Consider the following 26,201-nt stretch of genomic DNA (forward strand, 5'->3'; position numbering starts at 1 on the left):
TGCCTAAACTTCGCAGTGCTTAGCCTTATATTTTTTAAACTCTCCCAAATTTGAACAAACTAACCAGGACCTGGTGCCTACTGGCTGGAGCGTGTTGCAACATCCCAGAATGAAGGTACAGTGTGTAGGATTTCTACAGTGCTGCAGAATCACTTACCCGTGTTAGGTCAGTACTTGATATTTGGTTTGCTTCCACACCAGCTGTTCTGCTGTGTGTGAAGGGTTCAGACTAGCATATTTCTTAGTCATATCTTCAAAAACCATGTTGCCACCATGTTACATCCTTCTGTTCAACATAAACACAAATCATATGATATAGCTTGGTAAAACAATAATATGAATTCTTTGTTTGAAGATAACACTATATACTCACTGGGAGACTGAGGCACATCTGACCTCAGCTGTTGCTGCTACTATTGTATACCGAATACAGAGTCATGGGACAAATATATTACATCTTGTCTTGGTAATAGTGATTGACAGCAGTTTAAGATATGCATCCTTAAAGGCACATGCACATCATATCACAACCTGTGTTATTTTGTATGTCACATTAGTGACTTACTTTTTCCAGAATTAACCAGTTTCCATATGTTTGTCAATCTGTCAGTCTCCCAGCTGCCTAATATCTCAAGCCCCCACTATGCCTTACTACTCTACTCAGTGCTCTGCTATCCATCTTTACCCCACCTCGCTACTAGCCTCTTACTTCCAAGCTAATAAATACAAAAATGTACTTTTCTTTTAGATATTTAAATGACCTGTCTGAACAACTGGTGACAAGTTAATAGTGTATCACTCAATTGCCTCATTGTATTTTCAATTCTGAGCAACAACTCAGCTGAGAATGACATGTTTCTCAATGAACAGATATAAACCAACTGAGTCTACAATATATTTTACATACCTTTCTAAAACTCCATTAGTGGATAGAATAATTGAATCAAATGATCTGTTTCGCCAAGAGAGGGCATTATTGCATGTTACACTGTACACTCCTAAAATGAGATGAGACGCCTTGTGCATTTATAACTTTTTATCCTCAGCTTAACACAAGACATTCTGAAACATACATTTTTTTTCAATGGTTAATTATTCTGATTACCTTCTTTTGGGATAAAGTTGCTTCTGTGAAATCATGTTTTGCTTAATGCTTCCTGGAACAATTACATTTAAAAAAAACATTGTTACAATGATGTTTTTAACAATTTAGCCAATTCTTTTTATTATACCTGGACTTAATTGTCTCGATTGCTATTAGTGTGTCATTCCCAAATCCTCCCAGGTCTTTTCAATAGTTACTTTCGCATTGTCTAATCTGCATTGCTCTCTAAATGCTTTCTGAGGTGTCTGAAATTTCTTCTTTCTGTAGATTAATTACATGGAGAGGATGAGAAGGAATAAATTCTCTCAGCCTTATTTTAAAACAAGCATTCATAAGCACAGAGTGGAATTTGATACAGACATGTTAAGCAAGCATGCGAAAGCAGTGCCAATTATATTTGTTACATTTTTTTTTAAATACAGGGAGTAGGCAAAGCTCCTGAACAGAATGTATCACAGGGAATACCCCTTTGTAGTTTTGCACTTTCATATGAAAGTACCCATGATTCCAGCTTTACAATAAATATTAGTAGAGACGGTGGGAATTCTTCTAAGCACTGCTTTAAACCTCAAAAGGAGCTGGGCTGCTCAATAAATACATTAGGAGTGGTGCACATGATCCATATAATCCATCTAATGAAATGTGGACTAAAGCCTAAAACTTTATAAAGATTTAATCCTATTTAACCCTATTGAATGTTTTTTTCTGTAGTCAGCACAACACTAAGGACCTATAGTGAGCTTTATAAAAATAACAATCATTTTATCAAGCTGAGTTTGTTGATTATCATTCACTAACTAACTGTACTTTTCCTATTTTAGTGATTCCTATTTAAAAAGAAAATAAAATTGTGGAAAAGCAACACAATTACTACTACTTGTCCACCCATTCCACCAACCTGTCCACACCTCTTGAAGTTTAACAATATCCTCCTCAGTCCAGTATGATAATTGGCCATAGAGCACTACCGTTTCCTGTCATTCAATTTTGTATCCATGTTGCTACTATCCCTTCTATTCCATGGGCCCTAACTTTACTCAAGTCTGTTGTGCAGCACTTCATGAAATGTCTTTTCGAAATCCAGACACCACATCAACAGCATTACCCCCTCATTAAAAAAAAACTGAAGTTAGTTAAACATGATTTATCCTGAACCAATCCGTGCTGGTTTCTCTAAAATACCCTGATTTTTTCCCAAGTGACTATTCATCATGTCCTGACTTATCATTTCTGAAAGCTTCCCCACTGAGATTAAGCTGACTGGCCTATAATTGCTGGGCTTATCCTCACACACTTTTTTGAATAAGGGTAAAATACCTGCAATTCTCCAGTCCTCTGGCACCACACCTGTATCGAAGGAGGATTGGAAAATTATGGTCAGTGACTACAATTTCCACCTCTACTTCCCTCTGTATTCTTGGATACATCCCATCAAGTCCTGAAGACTTAACAACTCTAAGTACAGCCAACCTATCAAATACTTCATGAATTTATAACCCATTAATTGTCTTAGCTACCTCTTCTTGCACCATTATTTGGATAGCATCTTCATCCTTAGGAAAGGCAAATGTAAGGTATTTGTTTTGTACATGAACCATGCCCCCTGCCTCTATGTGTAAATCCCCTTTCAGGTCCCCACTCCTCCTTTTATAATTTGTATGTCTATAGCAGATTTTTGGATTATGTCAGCTGCCTGGCTTGTCTCATACTCTCTCTTTGCTTCTCTTATTTGTTTTTTCTATATTGAACCAGATTCTCAATTGTATTGTCCACCTGATATCTGTCTTATTCACTCCTTTTTTGCTTCAGCCTATTCTCATCATCCAGTGAGTGCTGGATTTGTTTGTCCTGCATCTCCCCTCGCATGGGTTTGCCTTGACTGTGCTCAAACTCTCTTTACAGGCAGCTCATTTTTCAGTTGCAGTTTTGCCTGCCAATCTTTGATTCCAATTCATCTGGGCCAGATACATTCTCACCCCATTGAAGTTTGCCCTCCCCTAATTAATTATTCTTATCCTGGTTTGCTCCTTCTTTTCCATAGCCAATCTAAACCTTATAATATAAATGATTGCTGTCCCCTAAATGACACTTAATGGCCTAACCCATTCCCAAGAATCAGGTCTAGCAATGCCTCCTTTTTCATTGGACTGAAAATATACTAATGTATAAAATTCTCCTGAACTCACTGTAGGAACTTTTTGCCTTCTCTGCTCTTTGCACTACTACTATCCCAGTCTACATTCAGATAATTAAAGTCCCGTTCCCCACCCCTCGCATTAGAACTACTCTAATTCTTTCACTTCTAATTTCCGTGGAAATTTGCCCCTCTACGTTTTTCCCACTAGTTGGTACATTAATAGAATACACTGAGCAATGTATTGGTACCTCTATTGTTTCTTAGGTCAAGCCAAATAGATTGTATCCTTAACCTCTCTGGAACATCCTCTCTCTCAGTACCACAACATTCTCCTTAATAAATACTGCTACCCCATCCTCCTTTCTTTCATTCCCTATCCTTCTTCAGCACCTTGAATATTTTGTACCCAGACCAGCACTTCTTTGAGCCAGGTCTCCGTTATTGCTACAATATCCTGGCCCACATCTTCCGATGTCCTGAGCAACGAAATCTGTACTTAAGTCTGTGTTGCACATCAGGACCCTGAAGAAGTCCTGGTGTGTGCACATGCTAAATTGCCCAGGATGATTTGCACTGCCCTGGAGCCTGCATGAAAGCTCCGATCCTGAGCTCATTGTCAGAGACTTGGTCCAGATACGTAGAACTTGCTGGATACTTACCCTGGAAATGTTACCCTGCTCTAACTCAGATTAGCCAGTGTATGAACTCAGCACCACAAAAGACACTTCAAATCACTTCACCCCATGTCCTCACCCCCAGACCCCATTCTCTCTCCCATCACACTGACCTGACTATCCCAGCCCCACCCAACTACTTTCCCTGACCTGACCCTACTACCCAACCCAATCTCACTGCCCCTGACCCAACTACTTGCCCCAGTGACCCAACCCACCTAGCCAAACCTCTGCCCAGCTCGATCTGACTACCCACCCATTCACCCACCCAGCCGCTCACACATTCACTCACACACTGAAAGACTTGAGGCCTTTAAAAGCGTACCTGAATACGACAGCTAATGTTGTAAAAAGGGGACATATCCTCTCTCCACGAGTCTTCTCCTCCGGTCATCAGTCTTCAGCAGGGATGGCTGCACTGGCCCATTTCTTGCAACAGGGATCAGAAGTCCCACCTGAAATAATGCAGGTCAAGGTGCAGAAATCTTTGCAGGCAGCTGTATTGTGCCCAGCCTTGCTGACAACTGGAAGATCTGGGCAAAAACTTCCACATGGTTGTCCACACCTGCAGCTCACCAGCCTTATTTGCATACATGCACAGTAATCCAAATTTAGACTTAATTACATTCCCTTCCTGTGTCCAACATGTCGAGGTGATTTGCCTAGTAAAAAGGGCAAATAATTAGCATGCTTTCTGCTTATGTGCACTAGTTTTCTTCTCATTTTCAGCTTACACTGCTGGCTAGCAGCAATGTGAAAAAGTGAGCCAATTGTGTAAGCCTCTCCCTGTCAGTACACAGCCTCTCCATTGTAAAGTCCTCAGCTGGGCCTCCTCGTGGTGATACATGGAAACTGGGTCCCTCGCAGCACTGAGGAGCACAGGAGGTTTGGCCCCCCAGGCATGCAGTGAAGGTCTGTTTTTGTGTTGTAATTTCTAAGTAAAAGCAGTCCCATCCAACACATCATTAAACAAGGTTACCTCAGGGACATAAAGACCAAAAAGAAAAATTCCATTAGCAGGGTCCACTGCAGGAGCAACAATCTAAATCCCCTGCCCATTTTAGTCCCTATTGATTCATTTGCCTATCTAGTTTATTCTTAAATGTAGACACAGGGCAGAATATTGCCCTTGTCATGCAGGCGCATGCCCAACACATCCAAGCATAAAATGATGCATGATGATATTGGGCGTGCGTCCCGACGTCATCACATAGTCTCACAATATTTTGTTCGCTGGGCGTGCACCAGAATCGGCTGTGCACCCGCTGATAATCAAAAGGCCTGTTGAGGCCATTAACAATCTAATTAAATTCAAACGGTTGCCGGGCAGGTGAAAAAGCCAAGTGGCCTTTACATTTTTTAGGAAACCTCATCCACGAGCGGGATGAGGTTTCCTAAACGTTAAATAAAAACTTGATTTTTGAATTAAAAACATGTCGCAGCTCATGTGACAGTCACATGAGGGGACATGTTTTATTAAATTTTGCTTCTCTTCATTATTTTTTTTAAATAGGGCTTCAGCATTCCTGAGGCACGGAGTTGCCTCAGGGATGTTGAAGCGCTCTTTCTCGCACATGCATGAAGATTGTGCTAGGCCCAGCTCTCCCTCCAACCCCCTGCCTGCATAGGCAGCGCCCAGAGCTGCCGCTCACGATCCATGCCCACCCATAGGTGGCTTCCCACCCACCTCCGCTGAGTGCCCCTGCCAAGCACCCCCTCCAAGGGCAAAATCCTGCCCACGATCTCTACTTTAACCACTAACTTCAGCCGTGCATTTCACAGCTGCGATTGCCAAACTCTGCCAGAGCTTCCATCACATGATCTCTTGCCTGGAAGCACTTCACTCAGTCAAATCACCTCCCCCCCAACACCCACATATAATTTTTTATAAATTAAAGTTTTACAAATGAGAGTATTCAAAGTAAATGAATAAAAGCATAACATTTTTTAGTACTAGGATGTTTCTCCCATGATCAATAGATTAATCTTTGTCTTTGATTTATCCAGGAATTATAATCATAGGGGATTGTCACAGTTACATAGCCCTCCTTGCTATGTCCTGAATCAAATCTGAATACATGGCCTGCTCCACTGAGAGTTAACAAAACCTACGACATCGACGACTCCAGCCGCAAACGCCCTGAAACCAGTTAATTGGTTCCGCCCCCACCCTGTGGATTGACCCCGCCCCTCTCGTTGATTGACAAGTGTACAAGCCAATTGCGGCTGAGCGTCCGGCGGGCGAGCCGCACCGGATTGAAGTGCGCGAGGGATGAGGGAGAGAGTTTAATGCAGGCGGTTACATCACATTGAGCGACATTCGATTAGAATCTGCCCGTTGGTGACATTCGAAACGTCCAAACATTGTCCAGCAAGCGCGGTGTCTGTTCCAGCAGCAATGGTTTGCAATTCCTGCTGAAGCTTTGGAGGTGGAAACGTATTGTGTTCACTGCGAGGCGGGCCACTTGTCAAACTGCACAGTCACCATTATCTAAAAGGTAAACAAACCAGGAACGTCAGTGAAGAACAAATCAAAACAAAAATACCTGGAAAAACTCAGCAGGTCTGACAACATCTGCGGAGAGGAACACAGTTAACGTTTCGCGTCCGTATGACTCTTCAACAGAACTAAGGGAAAAATAGAAGAGGTGAAGTATAAGCTGGTTTAAGGGGGGGTTGGGGGGTGGGGGCCTTAAAACAAGTGTTACTTGTCAGTTTTTGCATTTTTTTAATTAGTCAAGCTGCAAATACATTTTATTTTAAATTCTTATTTAAGAAGTTTCTGGCCACCACATTTCTTGATAGATATTACTTGGTGCATAGGGCACAATTTCAAACTTTGCGGATGTCACAAAAATGAGAAGTATTGTGAACTGTGAGGATAGTGTTGACTTCAGGAGGACAAACTGATGGAAAGGCGGATGACATTTAATGCAAAGAAGTTTGAAGTGATCCATTTTAGTGCCTAGTGGAAAAAGATGCAGTAGTTTTTGTCCAGTTTTATCCCAAGCAGTTTTGTTACACAGGACTGTGCTCAAGGGGCTGTCCTCAGCACACGGAGATAAAACTGTAGTTGGAGGACCATCAACTCGGTGGTCTGCCTGAAACTTCTTACTCTTCCAGTGCAAAGAGCTGTCAATTACTGAGCGTTGCAGTCTGGTACATTCAGAGAAATTGTTTCTATAGGCCGAAGGGTCAAGAACCAAAGTACACTTAAAGGTGATTGGTTCTTTTGCCAAAGATGACATGAGAAAAATGTTTTCCACAGTGAAGGTTAGGATCTGGAATGCACTGCCTTAAGGGAATGGTGGAAGCAGATTCAATCATGGTTTTCAAAAGAGAATTGGATAAACACCTTTATTTTTTCTTTACTCTTTCATGGGATGTGGGCATCACTGGATTTGGGCATCACTGGCAAGGCCAGCATTTATTGCCCATTCCTAATTGTCCTTGAACTGAGTAGCTTGCTAGGCCATTTTAGAGGCTGGTTAAGAGTCAATCACATTTCTGTGGGTCTGGAGTCTTATGGAGGCTAGGTATATTCAAGATCCCCACAAGGACTTTTGCTGCTTACTAGCGTTTCATTCAAGAAATGAGCAGCTGAAAATCACCCTGATGGGCTGAAGGGCCTTATTTCTGTCCTGTAAACCTCCATGGTTTCATATATTAATGATCTGTGGTGTATCTGTTATTAGAATACTGATGAATGGCTTGACAACTCATGACGTTTTCTCTTTACAGATTCTAGTTGGCCTGCCATGTATTTTCAAATGTTCTACTGTTAGTTTTTCTGATATAGGATTAATGTTTCTGATATAGGATTAATGGAGAGGAAAAATATGTTTATATTTTTAGGTTTTACATTTACTAAGTTTGTTCTGCCACATCATGTTATTGTGCAGAGTAACTGTGCTTCATATCTTTGTATGCTTTGAGCAACTTTCACAAATCTGCCATGAACATAACCTTGTAAAAATTGTGCAGATTGAAGGAACTAAATATTTCAGTCAAGAAAACCAGCACTGTATAAAAATTGGGTTCATGGTTATAATCAGACTGCAAATTTCGAGAGATTTAAGCTTTTGATATTTCTTTACATTTTACTAGGAAATATGAATAAAATATTCAGATTTTTGTTTGCTCTGAAACCAAATAAGTAGTTGTGATAATACTAAATGTAAATAACAAAAATCATACAAACCACATTTTGAAATGTGTCTGTATGTGAGGGATTTAACTTTTTTTAAAGCTAGTTCTGGACTGTACCTTAGTTCAGTGGTAGTACTTTCTCCTCTGAAATCAGGAAGCCCAGGGTTCAAACCCCACTCCGGAGAGTTCAGCTCAACCTAATCTGACACTTCACTTCAGCATTGAGGTAGTGCAACACTCAGAAGTGCCAACTTTGAGAAATTGAAGAACAAATCTGCCATCTCAAGTGACTTTAGTAGATCCCATGGCACCACTTGAAGCCTAGTGTTCTGACCAACATTTCTCCCTCAGAAACAGATTATTTAGTCATTCATCACTTTGCTATTTGTGGGACCTCACTGTGTTCAAATGAGCTGTCATGTTTCCCTCCGTTAGTGGTCACTACACCATAAAAGTACTTCATTGGCTATGAAGTACTTTAGGACATCTGAGGTCATGAAAGGGGCACTTAATGAAAGTCGATTCTTTCTAAGATGAGTGATATTAGTGCTGGGATAAGAACATTTTATATTTGAATATTTCCCACTGCTAACCTGTCAACTTATTTTAAATGTTGTCCAGATTCTCTTATTTTGTTAAACTTTTCTCTCCACCAGTTCAATCTTTAAACCTGTGAGTAAAGTTAGAGCTCATGGAATAAAAGAGACAATAGCAAAATTGGCTGAGTGATAGGAAGACAGGAAACAGCAGTGGTGAACAGTTTTATCTGACTGGAGTAATGTTTATAGTGGAGTTCCTCAGGGGTTGCTGTTAGGACCCCTGTTGCTCTTGATGCATATTAATGACCTAGACTTTGGTGTACAGGGCACAATGTTCAAAATTTGTGGAGATACATAACTTGGAAGCATTGTGAACTGTGAGGAGGATAGTGTAAAACTTCAAAAGGGTATAGACAAGTTGGTGGAATGGCAGTCAAGTGGCAGATGAAGTTCAATGCAGAGAAATATGAAGTGATTTATTTTGGTATGAAGAACACAGAAGCAAGATAAAGTAAAGGGTACAATTCTAAAGGGGTTGCAGGAGCAGAGGGACCTGGGTGTGTATGTGCATAAATCATTAAAGATGGCAAGACAGGTGGAGAGCGCAGCTTACAATAATAAAGCATACAACATCCTGGGCTTCTTAAAGATAGACAAAAGCAAGGAAGTTATGTTTAACGTGTATAGAGCACTGGTTCAGCCCCAACTGGTGTACTGCATCCAGTTGTGGGCACCATCCTTAGGAAGAATGTGAGGGCATTAGAGAGTTGTTCTGGGATGAGGAACTTCACTTGTGTAGAAAGATTGGAGAAGTTAGGATTGTTCTCCTTGGTTAAGAGGAGATTTGCTAGAGGAATTCAAAATCATGAGGGATCTGGGTAGAGTAAGTAGAGGATAAATTTTTTTCATTGGTGGAAGGATTGAGAACCAAAAGGGCATAGAATTAAGGTAATTGTCAAAAGAAGCAATGGCGACATGAGGAGAAACTTTTTCCAGAGTGATTGGCTAGGATCAGCAATGCACTGCCTGAGCATGTGGAGGCAGGTTCAGTTGAAGCATTCAAAAGGGATTTGGATTATCAGAAAAGGAAAAATGTGCAGGAGAATAGGTGGGGAATGGCACTAAGTGAATTGCTCCTTCAGAGGACAACACAAAATATGACAGGCCAGATGGCCTCCTTCTATGCCAGAAACATTCTATACTCTATTCTATCTTTTTCTGCTTGTTCTCCCCTTTCCCCTTTGATATTTTCTCATAATTTAGCTAAACCGTTTACTTCTGTTCCAACAACTTTATTGGTCCCTTACCTTTCTGGTCTTTCCCTACCCCTCTAATTGTCATTTTGATGCTCTCCCACAGAATAATAGTTCAACCAAGGCTATTATTCTCCTCCTAGACTAAACGGGTTCCGATCCAGAGCGGTTTAATTTGCAATGACAGTTGAATAGCATCTGGGCTTATTCCAACATGCTATTTTAAATTCTTTATGTTGAGAATAGATATACTTCTTTATATAAAATGAGCAGTTGGAGCAAGACAGTTGAAGCCTGAAAAAAGTTTGCTGATTAAAGGAAGTGCAACTCATCAGTTGTGGCGATTGTAGTTATCATCAGCTTCAGTCTGTGCCCGATTGAAGAAGTGAAGTTTCTTTGTAGTGATGAGATTCCTTTGGAAGGGTGGAACATGGTGTGTTTAGTTGGCACACAATTCCAGTGAGGTTCCTCTGCTAGCTGTACAAATTTTGTTAGAAAACATGGCTGGATTGGATCTATACTCCAGTTGAAAGCCTGGTATAAGATCGTAAGAATTATAGGAGCAGTAGGCCATTTAGCCCATTGAGCCTGCCACACCATTCGGTAAAATTGTGGCTAATCTGATTGTGGCCTTAACTCCACTTTCCTGTCTATCCTCCATAACCCTCTACTTCTATGTTGATCAAAAATCTGTCTAACTCAGCCTTATTCCTTTTGTTTAAATATATTCCTCCCCTGAATGTGGGATCCGTTCTCTGAAAACAAAATAAATTATGTTCAATAAAGAAGAAAAATACTGTGGATACTGGAAATCTGAAACAAAAAACAGAAAACACTGGAAAAACTCAGCAGGTCTAGCAGCATCTGTGGAGAGAAAAACAGTTAACGTTTCAAGTCCAATGACCCTTTAGCATGACCCTGAAAAAGGATCATTCAGACTCGAAACATTAACTCAGTTTCTCTCTCCACAGATGCTGCTAGATCTGTAGATTATGTTCAAGCCTTGAGCCTTTTTTGAACTACCTGGGAGCCTAAAGTTCCCTGTTGTTTTCTCCATGCCTCGGCCAGTTAGAGAGTCAACTTGCCAACCATTCAGCACCCTTTTCTCCTGCAGTATAAATTGCTGTGATCATTTGAAATTTGGCATTCTTGCATTTATCCTGATGAACGCAAGACAAAAGCTTTTGGCAATATGTCTCTTTTCAGCAGTAATAAAATATGATTGATTCGATTATTTTAATGTTGGATAACTGTTCTCAATGCAGCATTGAATGTCTCTAAGGCATTATCTTGACAGAATGAGAGTGATTAACTCATTGGTTATAAAATGTAGGTAATTGCACGTTTTATGTTAGCAGTAATTATTTAGCTGGACAAACTATAAACAAAACTGAAGCTGGCCACAGTGATTTTTGTGTGTTCCACTTGATTAGTTTTAATTTAGGTTTAGTTTTCCTTTTAATCAAGGCTACTTTGGTAACAATGGTTTTCTTTGATTTTACACAGTGGCCTGTGTGTCTCCCAAGAACAATGAAAAGGCTGTTTCTCGTTGAACCTGTTGTTGCTCTTTACACCTTGGCTGTTATGGTAGATTTTATCTTACTTCAGCAGTATATTTATCGCAGGATATGGGAGAAGGAAACTAACAGCAGCTACATTGAGAATAAAAGTAATTTCTCCTGTTACCAGAATCACAGTGACCCTGTGTACATGAAACAACAGGTCAGTATTGAAAACTGATGTCCTATTAAGCTACATTTTAATGTGCAATTGTAAATCACTTCTGTCACAAAAGTTGTTATAATTGTCATTGCAATACGTGGCATCTGCCTTTTAATCTAAACAACCTACTGTACTTTTGTTTGAATAAATCAATCCATATTTAAATTAGAAAATGTGGAATTTGTAAAATGAAAACAAATTGAACTCTTATGATACACAGGTGTACCTAACCTGTGATAGCAATGTGCATTTAGTCAGTACTTTTAATGTAGTAGAATGCCCCAGCATACCTCAGGAGTGGTGTCAATTTTTGTTTGATATCAATTCACACAAGGAGATATTGGAAAAGACAGCATGCTGCAGGTGCTGGAAGGGTGGGAGGAGAGGAAGGAACCAACTTTGTGGAGGTGGAAGGCAGGAGTGATTTACTGTCAATCATATTTTTTTTTACAAATGTCCTTGCTAAACCATGTGTGTACAGCCATGCAGCTATGTGGAAAGTACCTGTGTTAAATACTGCAAGTGCACTGCCACACAGGAAAATTTAAAAGTACCATGCATTGAAGAAAACTGGCTATGCATAAAAACACCACTTCAAAAGGGAACATTGGCAATGATTATAATCTGAAATTGTTGAAGTCAGATTGTTCCAGAAGGCTGTAAAATGCCTAATCCAGAAAGGAGATGCTGTTCTTCAAGCTTCCATTGAGCTTCATTGAAACAGCAGGAGCTCTAGAACAGAGGTCAGAGTGGGATGAAAAATTAAAATGGCAAGCGGCCGGAAGCCCTAGGTCATACTTGTGGATTGAACTGCTTTTTAGAAAAACAATCATCCAATTTACGTTCTGTTCTGTTGAAGTTCTAAGTTCTAGTTCTGTTGAAGGGTCATGAGGACTCGAAACGTCAACTCTTTTCTTCTCCGCCGATGCTGCCAGACCTGCTGAGTTTTTCCAGGTAATTGTTTTTGCATCCAATTTACGCTTGGTCTTCCCAAGTTAGTGGTGTCCACATCATAAGCAGCAAGTATAATATACTAAATTAAAAGTACAAATGAATTGCTGTTTTACCAGGGAGATATTAGGACAGGTAGCCAAAATCTTAGTCAGTTTGACTTTAAGGATTGTCAAGGAGAAAGAGAGAGAATCCAGACACATGGCTGTAAGTGGAAATCAGTGATGTGTGAGAGGCCAAGACAGGCAGAACAGTGATCATTGTACCATTGTACTTGTGCTGGCCCTCTAAAGGAGCAGTGGTGCTTAGCCCCACAAATGACTTCTGTAATCCTGCAAGTTTCTTACCCTCCAGTGCCTGTCCAACTCCATTTAAAATTATTTATGAAATGAGATTCCACCAGCTTTGAGTAGAATGTTCCAGATCCTGATAATTCGGAGTGAAAAAATCCTCACTTTCCCTCAGGCGCTTTTCACAATGATTTTGAATCCATGACTTTGTAGTTATTGACCCACTCACAAGGGGGATTTTTTTTTTTAACTACTGTTTACTCTATCGAAACATCTCACAAATCTATACTGGGTCACCTCTTAACCTTCTGTGCTCCATGGAGAATAATCCTAACCTTTCCAACCTCGTCTCATAACTGAATCCCATCATTCTCCCCTATGTCATATGTCCTTATGAATATATTTAAAGCTGAGTTGGACAGATTTTTGGTCTACTGTAATCAAGAGATATGGGGAGCATACAGGAAAGTGGAGTTCAGGCACAAGATCAGCCATGTTTGTATTGAATGGCATAGCAGGTTCGAGGGGCCTTATGGTCTTCTGCTCCTATTTCTTGTCGTCTTATCCCTGGTAACATGCTAGTAAACCTCCTTGTTTTATGCCTTTACACCTTTCCTGAAGTGTGATGCCCAGAATTGCCCACAGCCTCCCTGCCTGAAGCTTAGCCAGTAATTTATAAACTACTGGCACGAACTCTTTGCTTTTATATTTTATTCCTCTATTTATAAACACATAACAATTATCCTTTTAATCTACCTGATTAGCTTGCCCTGACACCTTTAAGGTTTGTCTTTTTCCAAAGGGTTATAGTACTGGAGGGGATTACAGAGGTAGGATGCGTTGAGGCCATGGAGGAATTTGAAAGCAAGAATTTAAAAATTGTGTTGTTTAAGGGAAGGAGATCTGTCATCCTCACCTGGTTTGGCCTATACATAATTCTAGACTCTCAGCAATGTGGTGGACTCAAAACTGTTCTCTCAAATAGCATTTGTCCTGGTGAACGCAAGATGAAAAGCTTTGGAAGGATGTCTCCTCTTTTCAGCAGTAATAAAATATGATTGATTCAACTGTTCTTAAACATTGCATAACCGTACTCAATGCATTATTGAACGTCTCTACGGCATTAGCTTGACAGAACAAGGACGATTATCCTATTGGATATTAGTGGTGAGGCCATTAATGATAGCTCTGTTATAGAATGTCAAGATGAGGTGTTTCAGATCTCTTGTTGAAGCTGATCATTGCTTGCACATGTGGAGGGAATATTACTCTGCCACTTATCAGCCCAAGTCTCTGTTGTCTGGTCTATTAACCAAAACGTAACCTTATACATAAAGTTATCTTTATTTTAGAAAGCCACAGTGTGAAAAGTAAATCCTTTTGCTGATGATATATTCACTAGAAATAACATGGATTGCCACTATAATTTCCTGATCACTGGCTGATTGACAGGTAACACTGAAACCATACATTTCAGGCTACAAATTATATATCAACCTTCTGAAGTAGTAAAATTAAACTGAAGAAAGGCAAACAAATGGAACAGATTTTCAGTTTATTATGTAAAGAAACTGCATTTATATGCTGTCCTACCCAATGACACCCACATCCCATGAAATAATAAAAAAACTTTCTACATTATATAACTATAAGTTGATGGAGCTTCAAAGAAGGATTGCTCTCTGTGTTAAGTTTTGTGGTGAAGTGTTTTTTTCCTAATATTGTTGTTAAGTATTTGAGTTATTTTAACAATTACTGAAGTTGTCAATGTTATATAAATATTATGTAGCTCACAAATTAGCATCATAGATGAATGAATGAAGACAGTTGCTTAATTCTATTGAAATATCTCAATTTTTAAAAAAAAATTTAAGTTGTGATTTTCTTTGATTCTTTGTTTATTTTTTTTTATAGGTGGTCCAGAGAATATCGTCTCACTTTTTTATGTACATGACTTTGATTCCATTCATTCCTGGTATCATTGTTACCTTCACATTGGGCACATACAGTGATCACTATGGACGTAGACTGTCTCTCCTCCTTCCTACTATAGGGGCTCTGCTTGCTAGCCTGGGCTTTTTAGCAGTGACCTATTTTTCTTGGCCCATTTATGTTATTTTAATACTTGTAACACTTAGCACATGTTTTGGTGGCTTCACAGCTTTATTTGGGGCATCTTTTGCTTATGTAGCAGACATAAGTTCTAGCAAGCAGAAAAATATGCGCATGGCATTGCTGGACATGATTCTTGGTGTAATGGGTGGCATAGGGGTGCTATCATCTGGATACTTGTTAAGTGCAGTAGGCTTTACTTGGCTATTCTTGATCACCTCATTGATTAATTTTGCCAATATGGTGTATATCATTTTTTTCCTTGAAGAAAGTATCCAAGTGTCAAGAGATGAACAAAACCAAGTATTGGGCTGTGATAAATTCAGAGAAATACTCTCTGGAATTGTAATTCTTTATACAAGTTCTAGTTTTAGTAAACGTGTTCGGATCAGTATGTTGCTTATTGCTTTTTCAGCCATTATACTTGAATATGGTGTTGAAGGACTTTTTACTCTGTATGAATTAAATACACCTCTTTGTTGGAATGAAATCCTTATTGGCTATGGCTCTGCAGCTGGATTAGTTACATTTCTGACGAGTTTTCTGGGAGTGACTCTATTTTCCCGCTACCTTCAAGACCATTACATAGTTCTTATTGGGATATTGTCCTTTGCTGGAGGAATGATCATGGCTAACTTTGCCACTACTACTCTGCTAATGTTCTTGGGTATGTTAAACTTTAATATTTATAAAATGAAATCTGACTGGAATTAAGAATTTACATAATTAAATCAACTTTGGGGTTAGACATAAAGGGGCCAAGTTTCAAGACTTAATTAAAATAGTACCAGTTCTATCATAGCTCCCATTATTACGTAACTGCTTGCTTATAAATGGAGTCTGGATTTTAAGCAAACCTGTGACATTATGATTGTTATTGCAATTCTCTAGAGTGTTATTCATTGCAAATTGATAAATTGCGATAAGTAAGTACTCCAGCATTATGGTATCCATATTCAAAACAAATTGTTTTGCAAATGCTACAAATCACAACTTGAAAATTTGTTAAATGATGGAGAGCAGAGGTTGCAATAACCTCAGAAGTTTCACTGGTGGAACAAACAGGGTAGGGTAGATCATTTTTTCCACAAAGAGGGTTATTAAAACATTGATTTTTTAAAAAAATTGACGATACAGGGAGTAACCACATTTAATTGGCACTTGGATAAGTATTTTTTAAAAAGGAAAGGAGAAGGATTTGATGAAAGGCCTGGGAAATAGGATTAGAGGAAATAGCTTTAGCTCGAGTGTTAGCAAAGATGTGCACATAATGCCAAATAAATGAAAATTTATTGTTGATTAAAATTGAGCCCCACACTCAATGCAGCAGTCAACTTCACTGGCCTAAATGAAAGATGAGATGCTATTTCTTGTGCTTACGTTGAGCCATATGAGGTGCTGTTCAATCTTAAGTTCAAGGGACCTCATCTTTCGATTGGTTACTTTACAGCTTCCTGGATTCAAGGTGAAGTTCAACAATTTCTGATCATGACCTGTGCCTCCATTTTTGTTTTTTGGTTCTGTTCATAGATGGCAGCTGTTGGTAATGATTCTGCTGCCTCATTTACGTCACCTCTACATATGTGTTTTGTTTCTTTTCTTGTCCCATTATCACCTTTAATGTCTTTCCCATCATCTCTTGCACTTAATCTACTGTCTTCTGCCCTATCTGGACCTTCCCTTTTGTCCTTTCCTCACCTTCTCCACCTCCGTTCCAGCGTTCCTCTGTCTACAAGGATGACGGACACGCAGCAAGCAGTCCATTTCAGATAAGGTGTCTTCATATTGTGCACCTTTGCTAATGGCTGAAGATCCTTAAGAAGCAGGTTCTGCCACAAGTGCTGCACATGAAGCCACCAAGTGTTGTTGTGAGCTGTTGTTTTCAGCATTGGCATTCCATGCCTTTATATTTGTTTTAAACCTGTCTGAAAAAAACCCTTTTTCCCAGTTCTGACGAAAAGTCATCAGCCTGAAACATTAACTTTCTCCCTCCACATATGCTTCCAGATCCGTAGATTGTCCTAACACTTATTTTGCTTTTCACTTTTTTTCTTGTCTGCATACCCTTCTCGTCATCCTTTCATTTTTGACTTCATGAATTTTGATTTTTGCATCCCTTTTCCCTTTAACTTATCTTTCCAGCTGGCTTTTGAATCAGTGGGGTTCAGATGGGTCTACTGTACTTCACCTATGATCTCATTAAGCTTCATCACTCCCAACACAAACAGATACACCTGAATGCTGCCTGAACCACAGAGAGTATGAGAGAAGTGTCAAAAGTGGAAAACCAGGCAAGATGGAAGATAGTCCATGAGGGCTAAGACAGAATTAAATTTACTGTTTAACACATGTAAAGCAAATACACAGATTTAAAGGAACTGATTGTTACAATCTGTCATAAGTATTGTGGCCAAAGTGAAGAATTTTGATATCATCACTTAAGTAGTTTTAGTGAAATATGTTGGGTGGTTTCTGCAAGTTATATACAATTTGCTTTCAAGTTTAGCCAGCATGTCCCATCTAGGACAATATTGATTGCTACTACAACACCACATTTATATAGCACCTTAAAACATAAAACAAGGTGCTTCATCGGATTGTTCAAAATTCACAGGGCCTGCTTTGTTGGAAACCTGCACACATGAAATAGTGCTAAGTTACATAGAAGTTTGTATTACATGTCCCTAATGAAGGGCTGAGCCATATAAAGAGATATTAAGGCAGAACACCAAAAGCTTGGTTAAAGAGGTAGGTATTAATGGATGCCTTAAAGAAGAAAAGATAGGAAGAAACACAGGGAAGTTTAGAGCCTTGGGAACTGAAGGTATGGCTGCCAGTGTTGGAGTGATTAAAATCTGGGATGTGCAAGAGGCCAGAATTGGACAAGTGCAGACATCTGAGAGTTGGAGGGGATTATAGAGATAGGGATGGCAAGGCCAAAAAATTATTTGAAAACATGGATAAATATTTTTAAAAAAGCAAAGTATTGCTTAACCAGGAGTCAATGCAGGTCAGCGAGCACAGCAATGATGCATGAGTGGGACTTGGTTCAAGTTAGGACACAGGCAGTAGAATTTCAGATGACCTTAAGTTAACAGGGTTGAATGTGGGAGGCCAGCCAGGAGTGCAATGAAATAGTCAAGCTGAGAATAGAGAAATAAAACCTAAAATTTTCATGTAATAAACTGTGTAAGTTATTTTAATGATATCACAACAGATGTGTATAATTGAACAGAAGAAAGATTGTGGTTTTTGAAAACCCACAATGAATGTAACCTGGCTTTTGTTCAATACAGTACTTATGGATCAATTTTGCATTTTTTTTTACAGTGAGACTGGTTTGTATTTTTGCTGCCATGCCACTTCCTGTCCTACGATCAATGATGTCGAAGTTAGTCTTACCTAAAGATCAAGGTCAAAATACATTTAAAATACTTTTTTGCATCAGGTGTTGGTGTGCTTTTCATCCCTAGTTAATATAACATGTTAGTTTCTTTCAGGGATTGGGTAGAGACTATGGAACTATAGTTCAGATTTGGAACTATATTGCTGTTCATTCCCTGTTGCTGAGCCAAAATCCTCAAACGCCCTCCCTAGCCAGAGACACCCACATCCTGTGAACAAAAGAAAAGACCCTTTGGCCTGGCTATTGCAGTCACAATGACACAAACTGTCAATGTTTACATATTACTTCTCTGAAAGTGACAGCAATTTGGAGTTTGCACATGTGTAGTTAAACATGGAAATCTAGGAGCTGCTGTCAGTGATTCTACACTTGTCCAGAGGATGTGCCCCCAAAACTGCAATCAATGGGAAATCATTAAACTGATAAATTTCTACTCTTAAAGCTCTTTGTTTGCTATAAGAACATGAAGAAAATTAACCCTTTTAGTTTTTAATGATGTACTAAGTTCATAATTACTATGAAACAGCTTCACTGATCCTGGAAGAGAAATTTTATTAGTTGAATATCAAATCTCTCCAATATGTTAAGTAGTACCACATTTTTATTTATTAAAATTTATGATATTTTAAATGCCACTTAATCTCATGTGTGCGACCCAGTCATTTATTTCACTATTTGTAACATTTTAAAATTTAAAAAAAGTGAAGGAATTAGGTAGTTTTTACTTCCTGGTTTGCTGTTAGTGTGAATAACTCAATGTGATTGGCTGCTTTTGCTGATTGATGACACCACTGTTGCTGGACATCTGGAGATTTCCTCGATTTGCTGCCAGATCCAAGCAGCTATTGGGAAAGGGGTATTGCAGAGATCACTAGATCTTTGTGGGCAGCTTTCTTCAAGGTCTGCAATGAGTCCCATTACCTCTCATCTGACTAAAAGATCCAGGCCATTATGTCCTACCTTCTCACATTTTGCATCCTTTCCAAGCTTGTGATCACAGCTTTAATTAGTATAGAGCACATTTGCCTGTTTGTGGTAATTTCCTCATTTTTGTATTCCATCCCACTTGAGATAGAGGAGAGCATTTCATTAGCATTTATGATTAATTTCGATACCCATGTACATGGACACACATCCCTTTGCACCTCCATAGTTCTTAGAGTCTCACCATTAAAAATTGATGCTGTTTACTGTCCAACTTCACATTGAATATAGGCATTATTGTGGGGTGCCCAGAAGACAAAAGCCTCCAAGTGCCACAAGAAGACAGCAAGACTGATCTGCCTGTTGCTAACAGTGGATTAACAAAACTCTTAAAACCATGGCAAACTTGTCAGTCATAGCTCAGTTGGTAGCACTCATGCCTGAGTCAGAAGGAAATGAGTTCAAGTCTCATTCCAGAGACTGAACACACAAATCTTGGTGAGATCCTATTGAGGGAGTGTAATCTTCCACCCTGTTATGCATGCAATCAAATTCAGCACAAACCATGATGATTATAAAGTAGCTCATTTAAATCACAGAAGGAGGCCATTCGGCCCATCATGTCTGCACCGGCTCTCCAAATGAGGATTGTGACCTAATGCCATTGCCCTGCCTTTTCCCCATACCTTTGCACATTAGATGATTATTTGGATAGAAATGATGTCCTCTTGAATGCCTCGATTGAACCTGCCTCCACCACATTTCCAGGCAGTGCATTCCAGACTCAAACCACTCGGTGAGAAAAAAGTTTCCTCACATCACAATTGCTTCTTTTGCAAATCACTTTAAATCTATGCTCTCTCGTTCTTGATCCTTTTACAAGTGGGAACAGTTTCTCCATATCTACTCTGTCCACCCCCCTCGTGATTTTGAGCATCTCAATCAAATCTCCTTTCTGCTGCCTTCTCTCCAAGGAGAAGAGTCCCAACCTTTCCAATCTATCTTATAGCTGAAGTTTCTCATCCCTGGAACCATTCTTATAAGCCTCTTCTGCACGGTCTCCAAGGTGTTCACATCTTTACTATAATATGGTGCCCAGAATTGTACACAATATTCCAGCTGAGGTCTAACGAGTGTTATATAAATTCAGCATAACCTCCCTGCTCTTGTACTCTATGCGCAGGATACTATATGCTTCATTAATGCTCACTCCTTGTCCTGCCACCTTCAATATCTATGTATATGTACACCCAGGCCTTTCTGCTTCTGCACCCCCTTCAAAATTTCACCCATTATTTTATATTGTCTGTCCATGTTCTACCAAAATGCATCACCTCACTTCTCCACATTGAACTTCATCTGCCACCTACCTGCCCACTCCACCAACTTGTCTATGTCCTCTTGAAGTTCCAGACCATCCTCCTCACAGTTCACAACACTCCCAAGTTTCGTATCATCCACAAACTTTGAAATTGTCCCCTGTACACCAATACTAGATCGTTAATACATATCAGGAGCAGCGAGAGTCCTAATACTAACCCTTGGGGAACTCCACTACAAACCTTTCTCCATCCCAAAAATATCCATTGACCATAAGACTGCTTCCTGTTTTTCAGCCAATTTGTATCCACATTGCTACTGTCCCTTTTATTCAATGAGTGATAACTTCTCAAGTTGGTTGTGTGGCACTGTGTGAAATGCCTTTTCAAAGTCCATGTACACCGCATCAACAGCATTACCCTCATCAACCTTTTCTGTTTCCTCTTCAAAAAACTCCAGCAAGTTAGTTAAACCTGATTTCCCCTTTAGAAATCCATGCTGGCTTTCTTATCAACCCATATTTTGCCATGTGACTGCTAATTCTATTCCGAATTATTGTTTCCAGAACCTTGCCCACCACTGAAGTTAAACTGACTGGCCTGTAATTGCTGGGCTTATCCTTACAACCTTTTTTGAACAATGTAATGTTTGCAACTCTCCAGTCCTCTGGCACCACCCCAGAGTCTAGGGAAGACTGAAATATTATGGCCAGTGCAATTTCTGCTCTCACTTCTTTCAATATCTGGTCCCAATGCCTTGTCAACTTTAAATACCAACAGTCTATTTAACACTTCCTCCTTATCATTTTTGAACTGTTCTAGTGACAGTTTCATCTGTCACCATGGCCTGGGTAGCATCTACCTTCTTGGTAAAGATGGATGCAAAGTATTCACTTAATACCTCAGCCATGGCCCCTTTGTCCATGTGTAAATTCCCTTTTAGGTCCCTAATCAGCCCTACTCCTCCTTTTATCACCTTTTTACTATTTACATGTCTATAGGAGACTTTGGGAGTTCCCTTTATGTTGACTGCCAGTCTTCTCAATCCCTCTTCGCTTCTCAAAGCTTTTTCACCTCCACTCTGGACCTTCTGTATTCCTCTTGGCTCTCAATTGTATTTTCTACCTGACACCTGTCATAAGCACACTTTTTCTTCTTTATCTTAACTTCAATCTCCTTTTTCATCCAGGGAGCTCTGGATTTTGTTTGCCCTACCTTTCCCTTTCGATAGAATATACCTTGACTGTGCCTGAACCAATTCTTTTTTAAAGGTAGTCCATTGTTCAGCTTCAATTTTTCCTGCCAATCTTTCGTTCCAGTCTATTTGGCCCAGTTCCATTCTTGCCCATCGAAGTCTGCTCTGGTTCAGTTAATTATTTTTACTCTGGATTGCCTATCATCCTTTATCATTCTAAGACTTACAATACAATGATCACTGCCTCCTAAATGCTCCCCCACTGACACTTGATCAACTTGGCCTGCCTCATTTCCAAGAACCAGGTCTTTTCTTGTTGGATTGGACACATACTGCTGTAGAAAATTCTCCTGAACATAATTTAGGAGCTTTTGCCTCTCTTCTTCCCCCCCCCGCCCCGACACGCACTTTACTCTACCACTGTCCCAGTCTACATTTGGATAATTAAAGTCTCCCATTATAACTACTCTTTAATGCCTGTATCTCTAATTTCTACATCCCTCTCACTATTTGATAGTCTATAAACTACACCAAGCAATGTAATTGCACCATTTTTGTTCCTTAGCTCTAGCCAAATTGATTGTCCTTGAACCCTCTGGGACATCCTCTTTCTCCAGCACTGCAATGCTCTCCTTAACCAATACTGCCATGCCTCCTCCTTTCCTATCTCTTCTGAACACCTTGTACCCAGGAATATTTAACACCCAGTTCTGCCCTTCCTTGAGTCAGGTCTCTTATCGCCACAACATCATATTTCCACATGGCAGTCTGCACCTGTAACTCCCCAATCTTATTTGCTATTCTCTGCATTCACATGCGTGCATAGTAACATGGATTTAGATTTTGTTACTTTCTCCCTTACCCAGACTTTACCCATTAACTTACTATCCTCTATATTAGTGCTAACTATCCTCTATATTAGTGCTATCTGTCTCCCAGTATTTTGTGCACCCTGGTATTCCTCTCATATTTTCTCTTGGTTCCCACACCCCTACTGAGTTAGTTTAAAACCCTCCCAACAACACTAGCAAAAAGCCCCATAAGGAACTCTGTCCCAGCTCTGTTCAGGTGCAACCCGTTCCTGCTTGTACAGGTTCCATCTCCTCCAGAGCCTGTCCCCAGAATCTAAAGCCCTCCCTCCTGCACCATCTGCCTTATCTTCCTATTTCTGTAATCACTGGGCACATGGCACTGGGAGCAATCTGGAGATTACTACATTAGAGGTCCTGCTTGCTAATTTTCTACATATTCTTCCTAAGTTCTGGTTGCAGGACCACATCCCCCTTCCTGCCTAAGTCATTGGCACCAATGTGGACTACAACCTCTGGTTGATTACCCTCTCCCAGAAGAATGTCCTGCAGCCACTCTGTGACACCCTTGACCCTGGCACCAAGGAGGCAACTTACCATCCTGGAGTCACATATACAGCCACAGAAATGCCTGTCTGTTCCCCTAACCAATGAATCCCCTATCACTATAGCCCTTCTTTCTTCTTCCTCCCCCCCCGCCACTCCACCACCATGCAGTCGAGCCACTCATGGTGCCACAAACCTGGCTCTGACTGCACTCTCCTGGGGAACCAGCATCCTTACCAGTTTCTAGAACAGAGAACCAATTTGGAGCAGGACCCCAGGGGGCTCCTGCACGACCTGCCTACTTCTCTTGAACTGCCTGGTGGTCACCTATTCCCTCTGTCTCCAAGTCCTAAAGCTTCAGTGTGCCCACCTCTCTGAATGTGCTATCCACATAGTTCTCAACCTCACTGCTCAACCTCTGAAACCCAGAGCTCCCTGCACATGTGGTCAGCTAGAACACTAGTAGCATCTATGACTTCACACATATTACAAGGGACACAGTCTACTTGACTGAACTGTCCTGCTTGTCTTAACTCTATTTCCCTACATTAACTTTATTCTACTTTGGATTGTTTATATTACTTTGTTATATTTGCCCTAAATTTCCTTTATTCCTTGCACTTCACAATTAAATCCAAGTATCAGTACTTCAAAAATATTACTCTTTTCTAGTTTACTCACCAGTTCCTACTTACCAAGGCCACCACTCTGCTTTCTGAGCAAAGATAGAAAATGAAAGGTGTACCTCCTCACCAACCTCCAACTGAAGCTCTCCACTGCAGCCAAACACAGCACTCCAGTGCAGATAAAGGCAGCATGATAAGATAGCCTACTTTTGTACTCTCTGAACCTAGTCACTGAAAACCTGATTAAGCCAGACTTCTAACTAGTTGCGGCTGCAAGCGGAACCTTTATGAGCCCTGTTTTTAAGCACGGACTAAAACTCACCTTCTTCCAACCCTAACACCAACTTTTAGTTAATTGCTAAATTAAAGAAAGACTAGATTTTAGATATAATTTAACCCTTAAATTCCCTCAGTCACTGAAGCTCTCTACTGCAGCCAAACACAACACTCCAGTGCAGACCTCAAAGCCAAAGAGTGAAATAAATATCATTGCCTCTGGCACATTAAGTAACTGTGACAGCTACTTTCTGAAGAGTAACTCCTTACCCAGTTCAGCAATACTAGAAAATTATACTGCATCAAAGAACTTGGGGTTGGATTAATGCTCCTCTGCTGGTGAATTTTAAAGTGGGGCACGTTAAATCTAGCGGGTGCTGTGCCTGCCCCACCACAATTTTACCAACATCTGGGTGGGTATCAGGCAGCCTACCCACCCGTGGGACAATTGAGGCCCTTAAGTTGGCAGTTAATGTCCACCTAAGGGCCTTATCCTGCCACCACCAGGATTTAACTTGGCGGCAGGAGAGGCCCAAGCAGCTTTCCCAGCATGGGCTGGGGTCATGCATAAAGTTAAAATAATGAAATTAGGAGCAGAGATGTCTAAGCTTTTACAGAGTAAATACAATCAAAGTAACCTGTTTTGATGAGAAGTTGGAACCTGGGTCAAAATAATAAAAGCTGAAGGCTTATCTCTAAATTTCAAGACTACATGTGGACACTGGACTTAAGCAAATGGTGAAATCCTGTTTCAGTTCTATTTCTTTTCTCTTGTGAAAAACTTTGCTAAGAGGATCGTTAAAAGTTCATTCTCTTGTAGCTTTTAATGGCTTTTAGATTTGTCTTCGAATTTTTTTGTGTGTCAGCTGTGGCTCAGGCTCACACGCTTGGCTCTGAAGTCAGAAAGTGATTGGTTCAAGCCCCGCTTTAGAGCATGAGCACATATTCTAATTGAAACTTCAATATGTCATTAAGGGAGTGCTGCACTGTTGGAGGTGCTATCTGTCAGAGGATTTTGTTGAAAAAGTAACCTGTTTTAGAGGATGGTATTCAAGAGATTGTTGCTCTGTGCATAATTAAAACTGTATGATTTTCCTTTGTTTATTTGCAGGTGTTCTCTTTGCCTGTGTTGCCTGTCTTGAAAGTTTAAGTGGTACCATTTCCTCCATAATTTTTAATAATGTATATGCTGCCACTGTCGAAGGATTTGCAGGTTTCAGCTTTTTGCTAGCAGCATGTTTATGCATCATTCCAGTGTGTATTTTGTGGTAAGTTGTAGGATGATCCATTTCAGTCAAAGAATCTTACAGCACAGAAGAGAGCCATTTGGTCAATCACGCCTTTGCAAGCTTTTTGAAAGAGTTATGCAATTAGCCCCACACCTTTGCCCTTTTCTCATATATCTGCAAATGATTCCCCTTCAAGTATTTAACCAATTCCCCTTTAAAAATTACTATTATACTTGCTTCCACCACCCTTTCAGGGTGTGCATTCCCAATCATCATAACATGCTTTTTTTTCAAATCCTCCTCTTCTTCCCCCTTGGTCTTTTTACCAATTATCTTAAATCTGTGTCCTGTGGCCACCTACCTACCTGTCAACGGAAACAACCCAAGTGGAAATGACATATACCTTTCTTGCCAATGTATTCCATTATAAATTCCTATGTCAAAATTTATAATGGAAATTGCTGCTTTTTAAAATTTGTTCATGGAATGCCAGCATCGCTGGCTAGGCCAGCATTTATTGCCCAACCCAAGTTGCCCTCAAGAAGGTGGTAGTGAGCCATCTGCTTAACCAGCTGAAGTTCACGTGGTGTGGATACACCCATAGCGCTGTTAGGGAGGGAGTTTCAGGAATCTGACCCAGTGACAGTGAACGAGTGACGATATACTTCCAAGTCTGGATGTTGTGTGGCTTGGAGGAGATCTTGCAGGAGATGGTGTACCTATGTGTCTGCCACACTTGTCATTTTAGGTCATGGAGGTTGCTAGTTTGGAACATGCTGTTAAGGGAGTTGCTCCTGTGCATCTTGTAGATGGTACACATCACTGCCACTGTATGCCAGTGGTGGAGGGAGTGGATGTTGAAGGTGGTGAATGGGGTGCCTGGATGGTGTGGAGCATCTTTAGTGTTGTTCGAGCTGCACTTATCCAGCAAGTAGAGAG

General features: G+C 40.2%; 1 protein-coding gene across 3 annotated transcripts in view; it reads left to right on the top strand.

Moving 5' to 3' along the window:
• The first annotated feature begins 6,152 nt into the window (after window positions 1–6,152).
• LOC121284053 (solute carrier family 46 member 3-like) overlaps window positions 6,153–26,201 on the top strand; it is a 30,135-nt gene continuing 10,086 nt past the window's right edge. The window contains exons 1-5 of one of the 3 annotated variants that reach the window (XM_041199048.1): window positions 6,153–6,564; window positions 11,364–11,579; window positions 14,735–15,599; window positions 18,263–18,346; window positions 25,145–25,301. In XM_041199048.1, coding sequence (XP_041054982.1) covers window positions 11,388–11,579; window positions 14,735–15,599; window positions 18,263–18,346; window positions 25,145–25,301 — 1,298 coding nt within the window. In that variant the 5' untranslated portion in view covers window positions 6,153–6,564; window positions 11,364–11,387. Of the gene's footprint in view, window positions 6,565–11,363; window positions 11,580–14,177; window positions 14,273–14,734; window positions 15,600–18,262; window positions 18,347–25,144; window positions 25,302–26,201 lie in introns of those variants that run through there. The other 2 variants (XM_041199049.1, XM_041199051.1) reach the window with 2 other exon arrangements.

Source organism: Carcharodon carcharias, chromosome 11, assembly GCF_017639515.1.
Source record: "Carcharodon carcharias isolate sCarCar2 chromosome 11, sCarCar2.pri, whole genome shotgun sequence".
Taxonomy (NCBI): Eukaryota; Metazoa; Chordata; class Chondrichthyes; order Lamniformes; family Lamnidae; genus Carcharodon; species Carcharodon carcharias.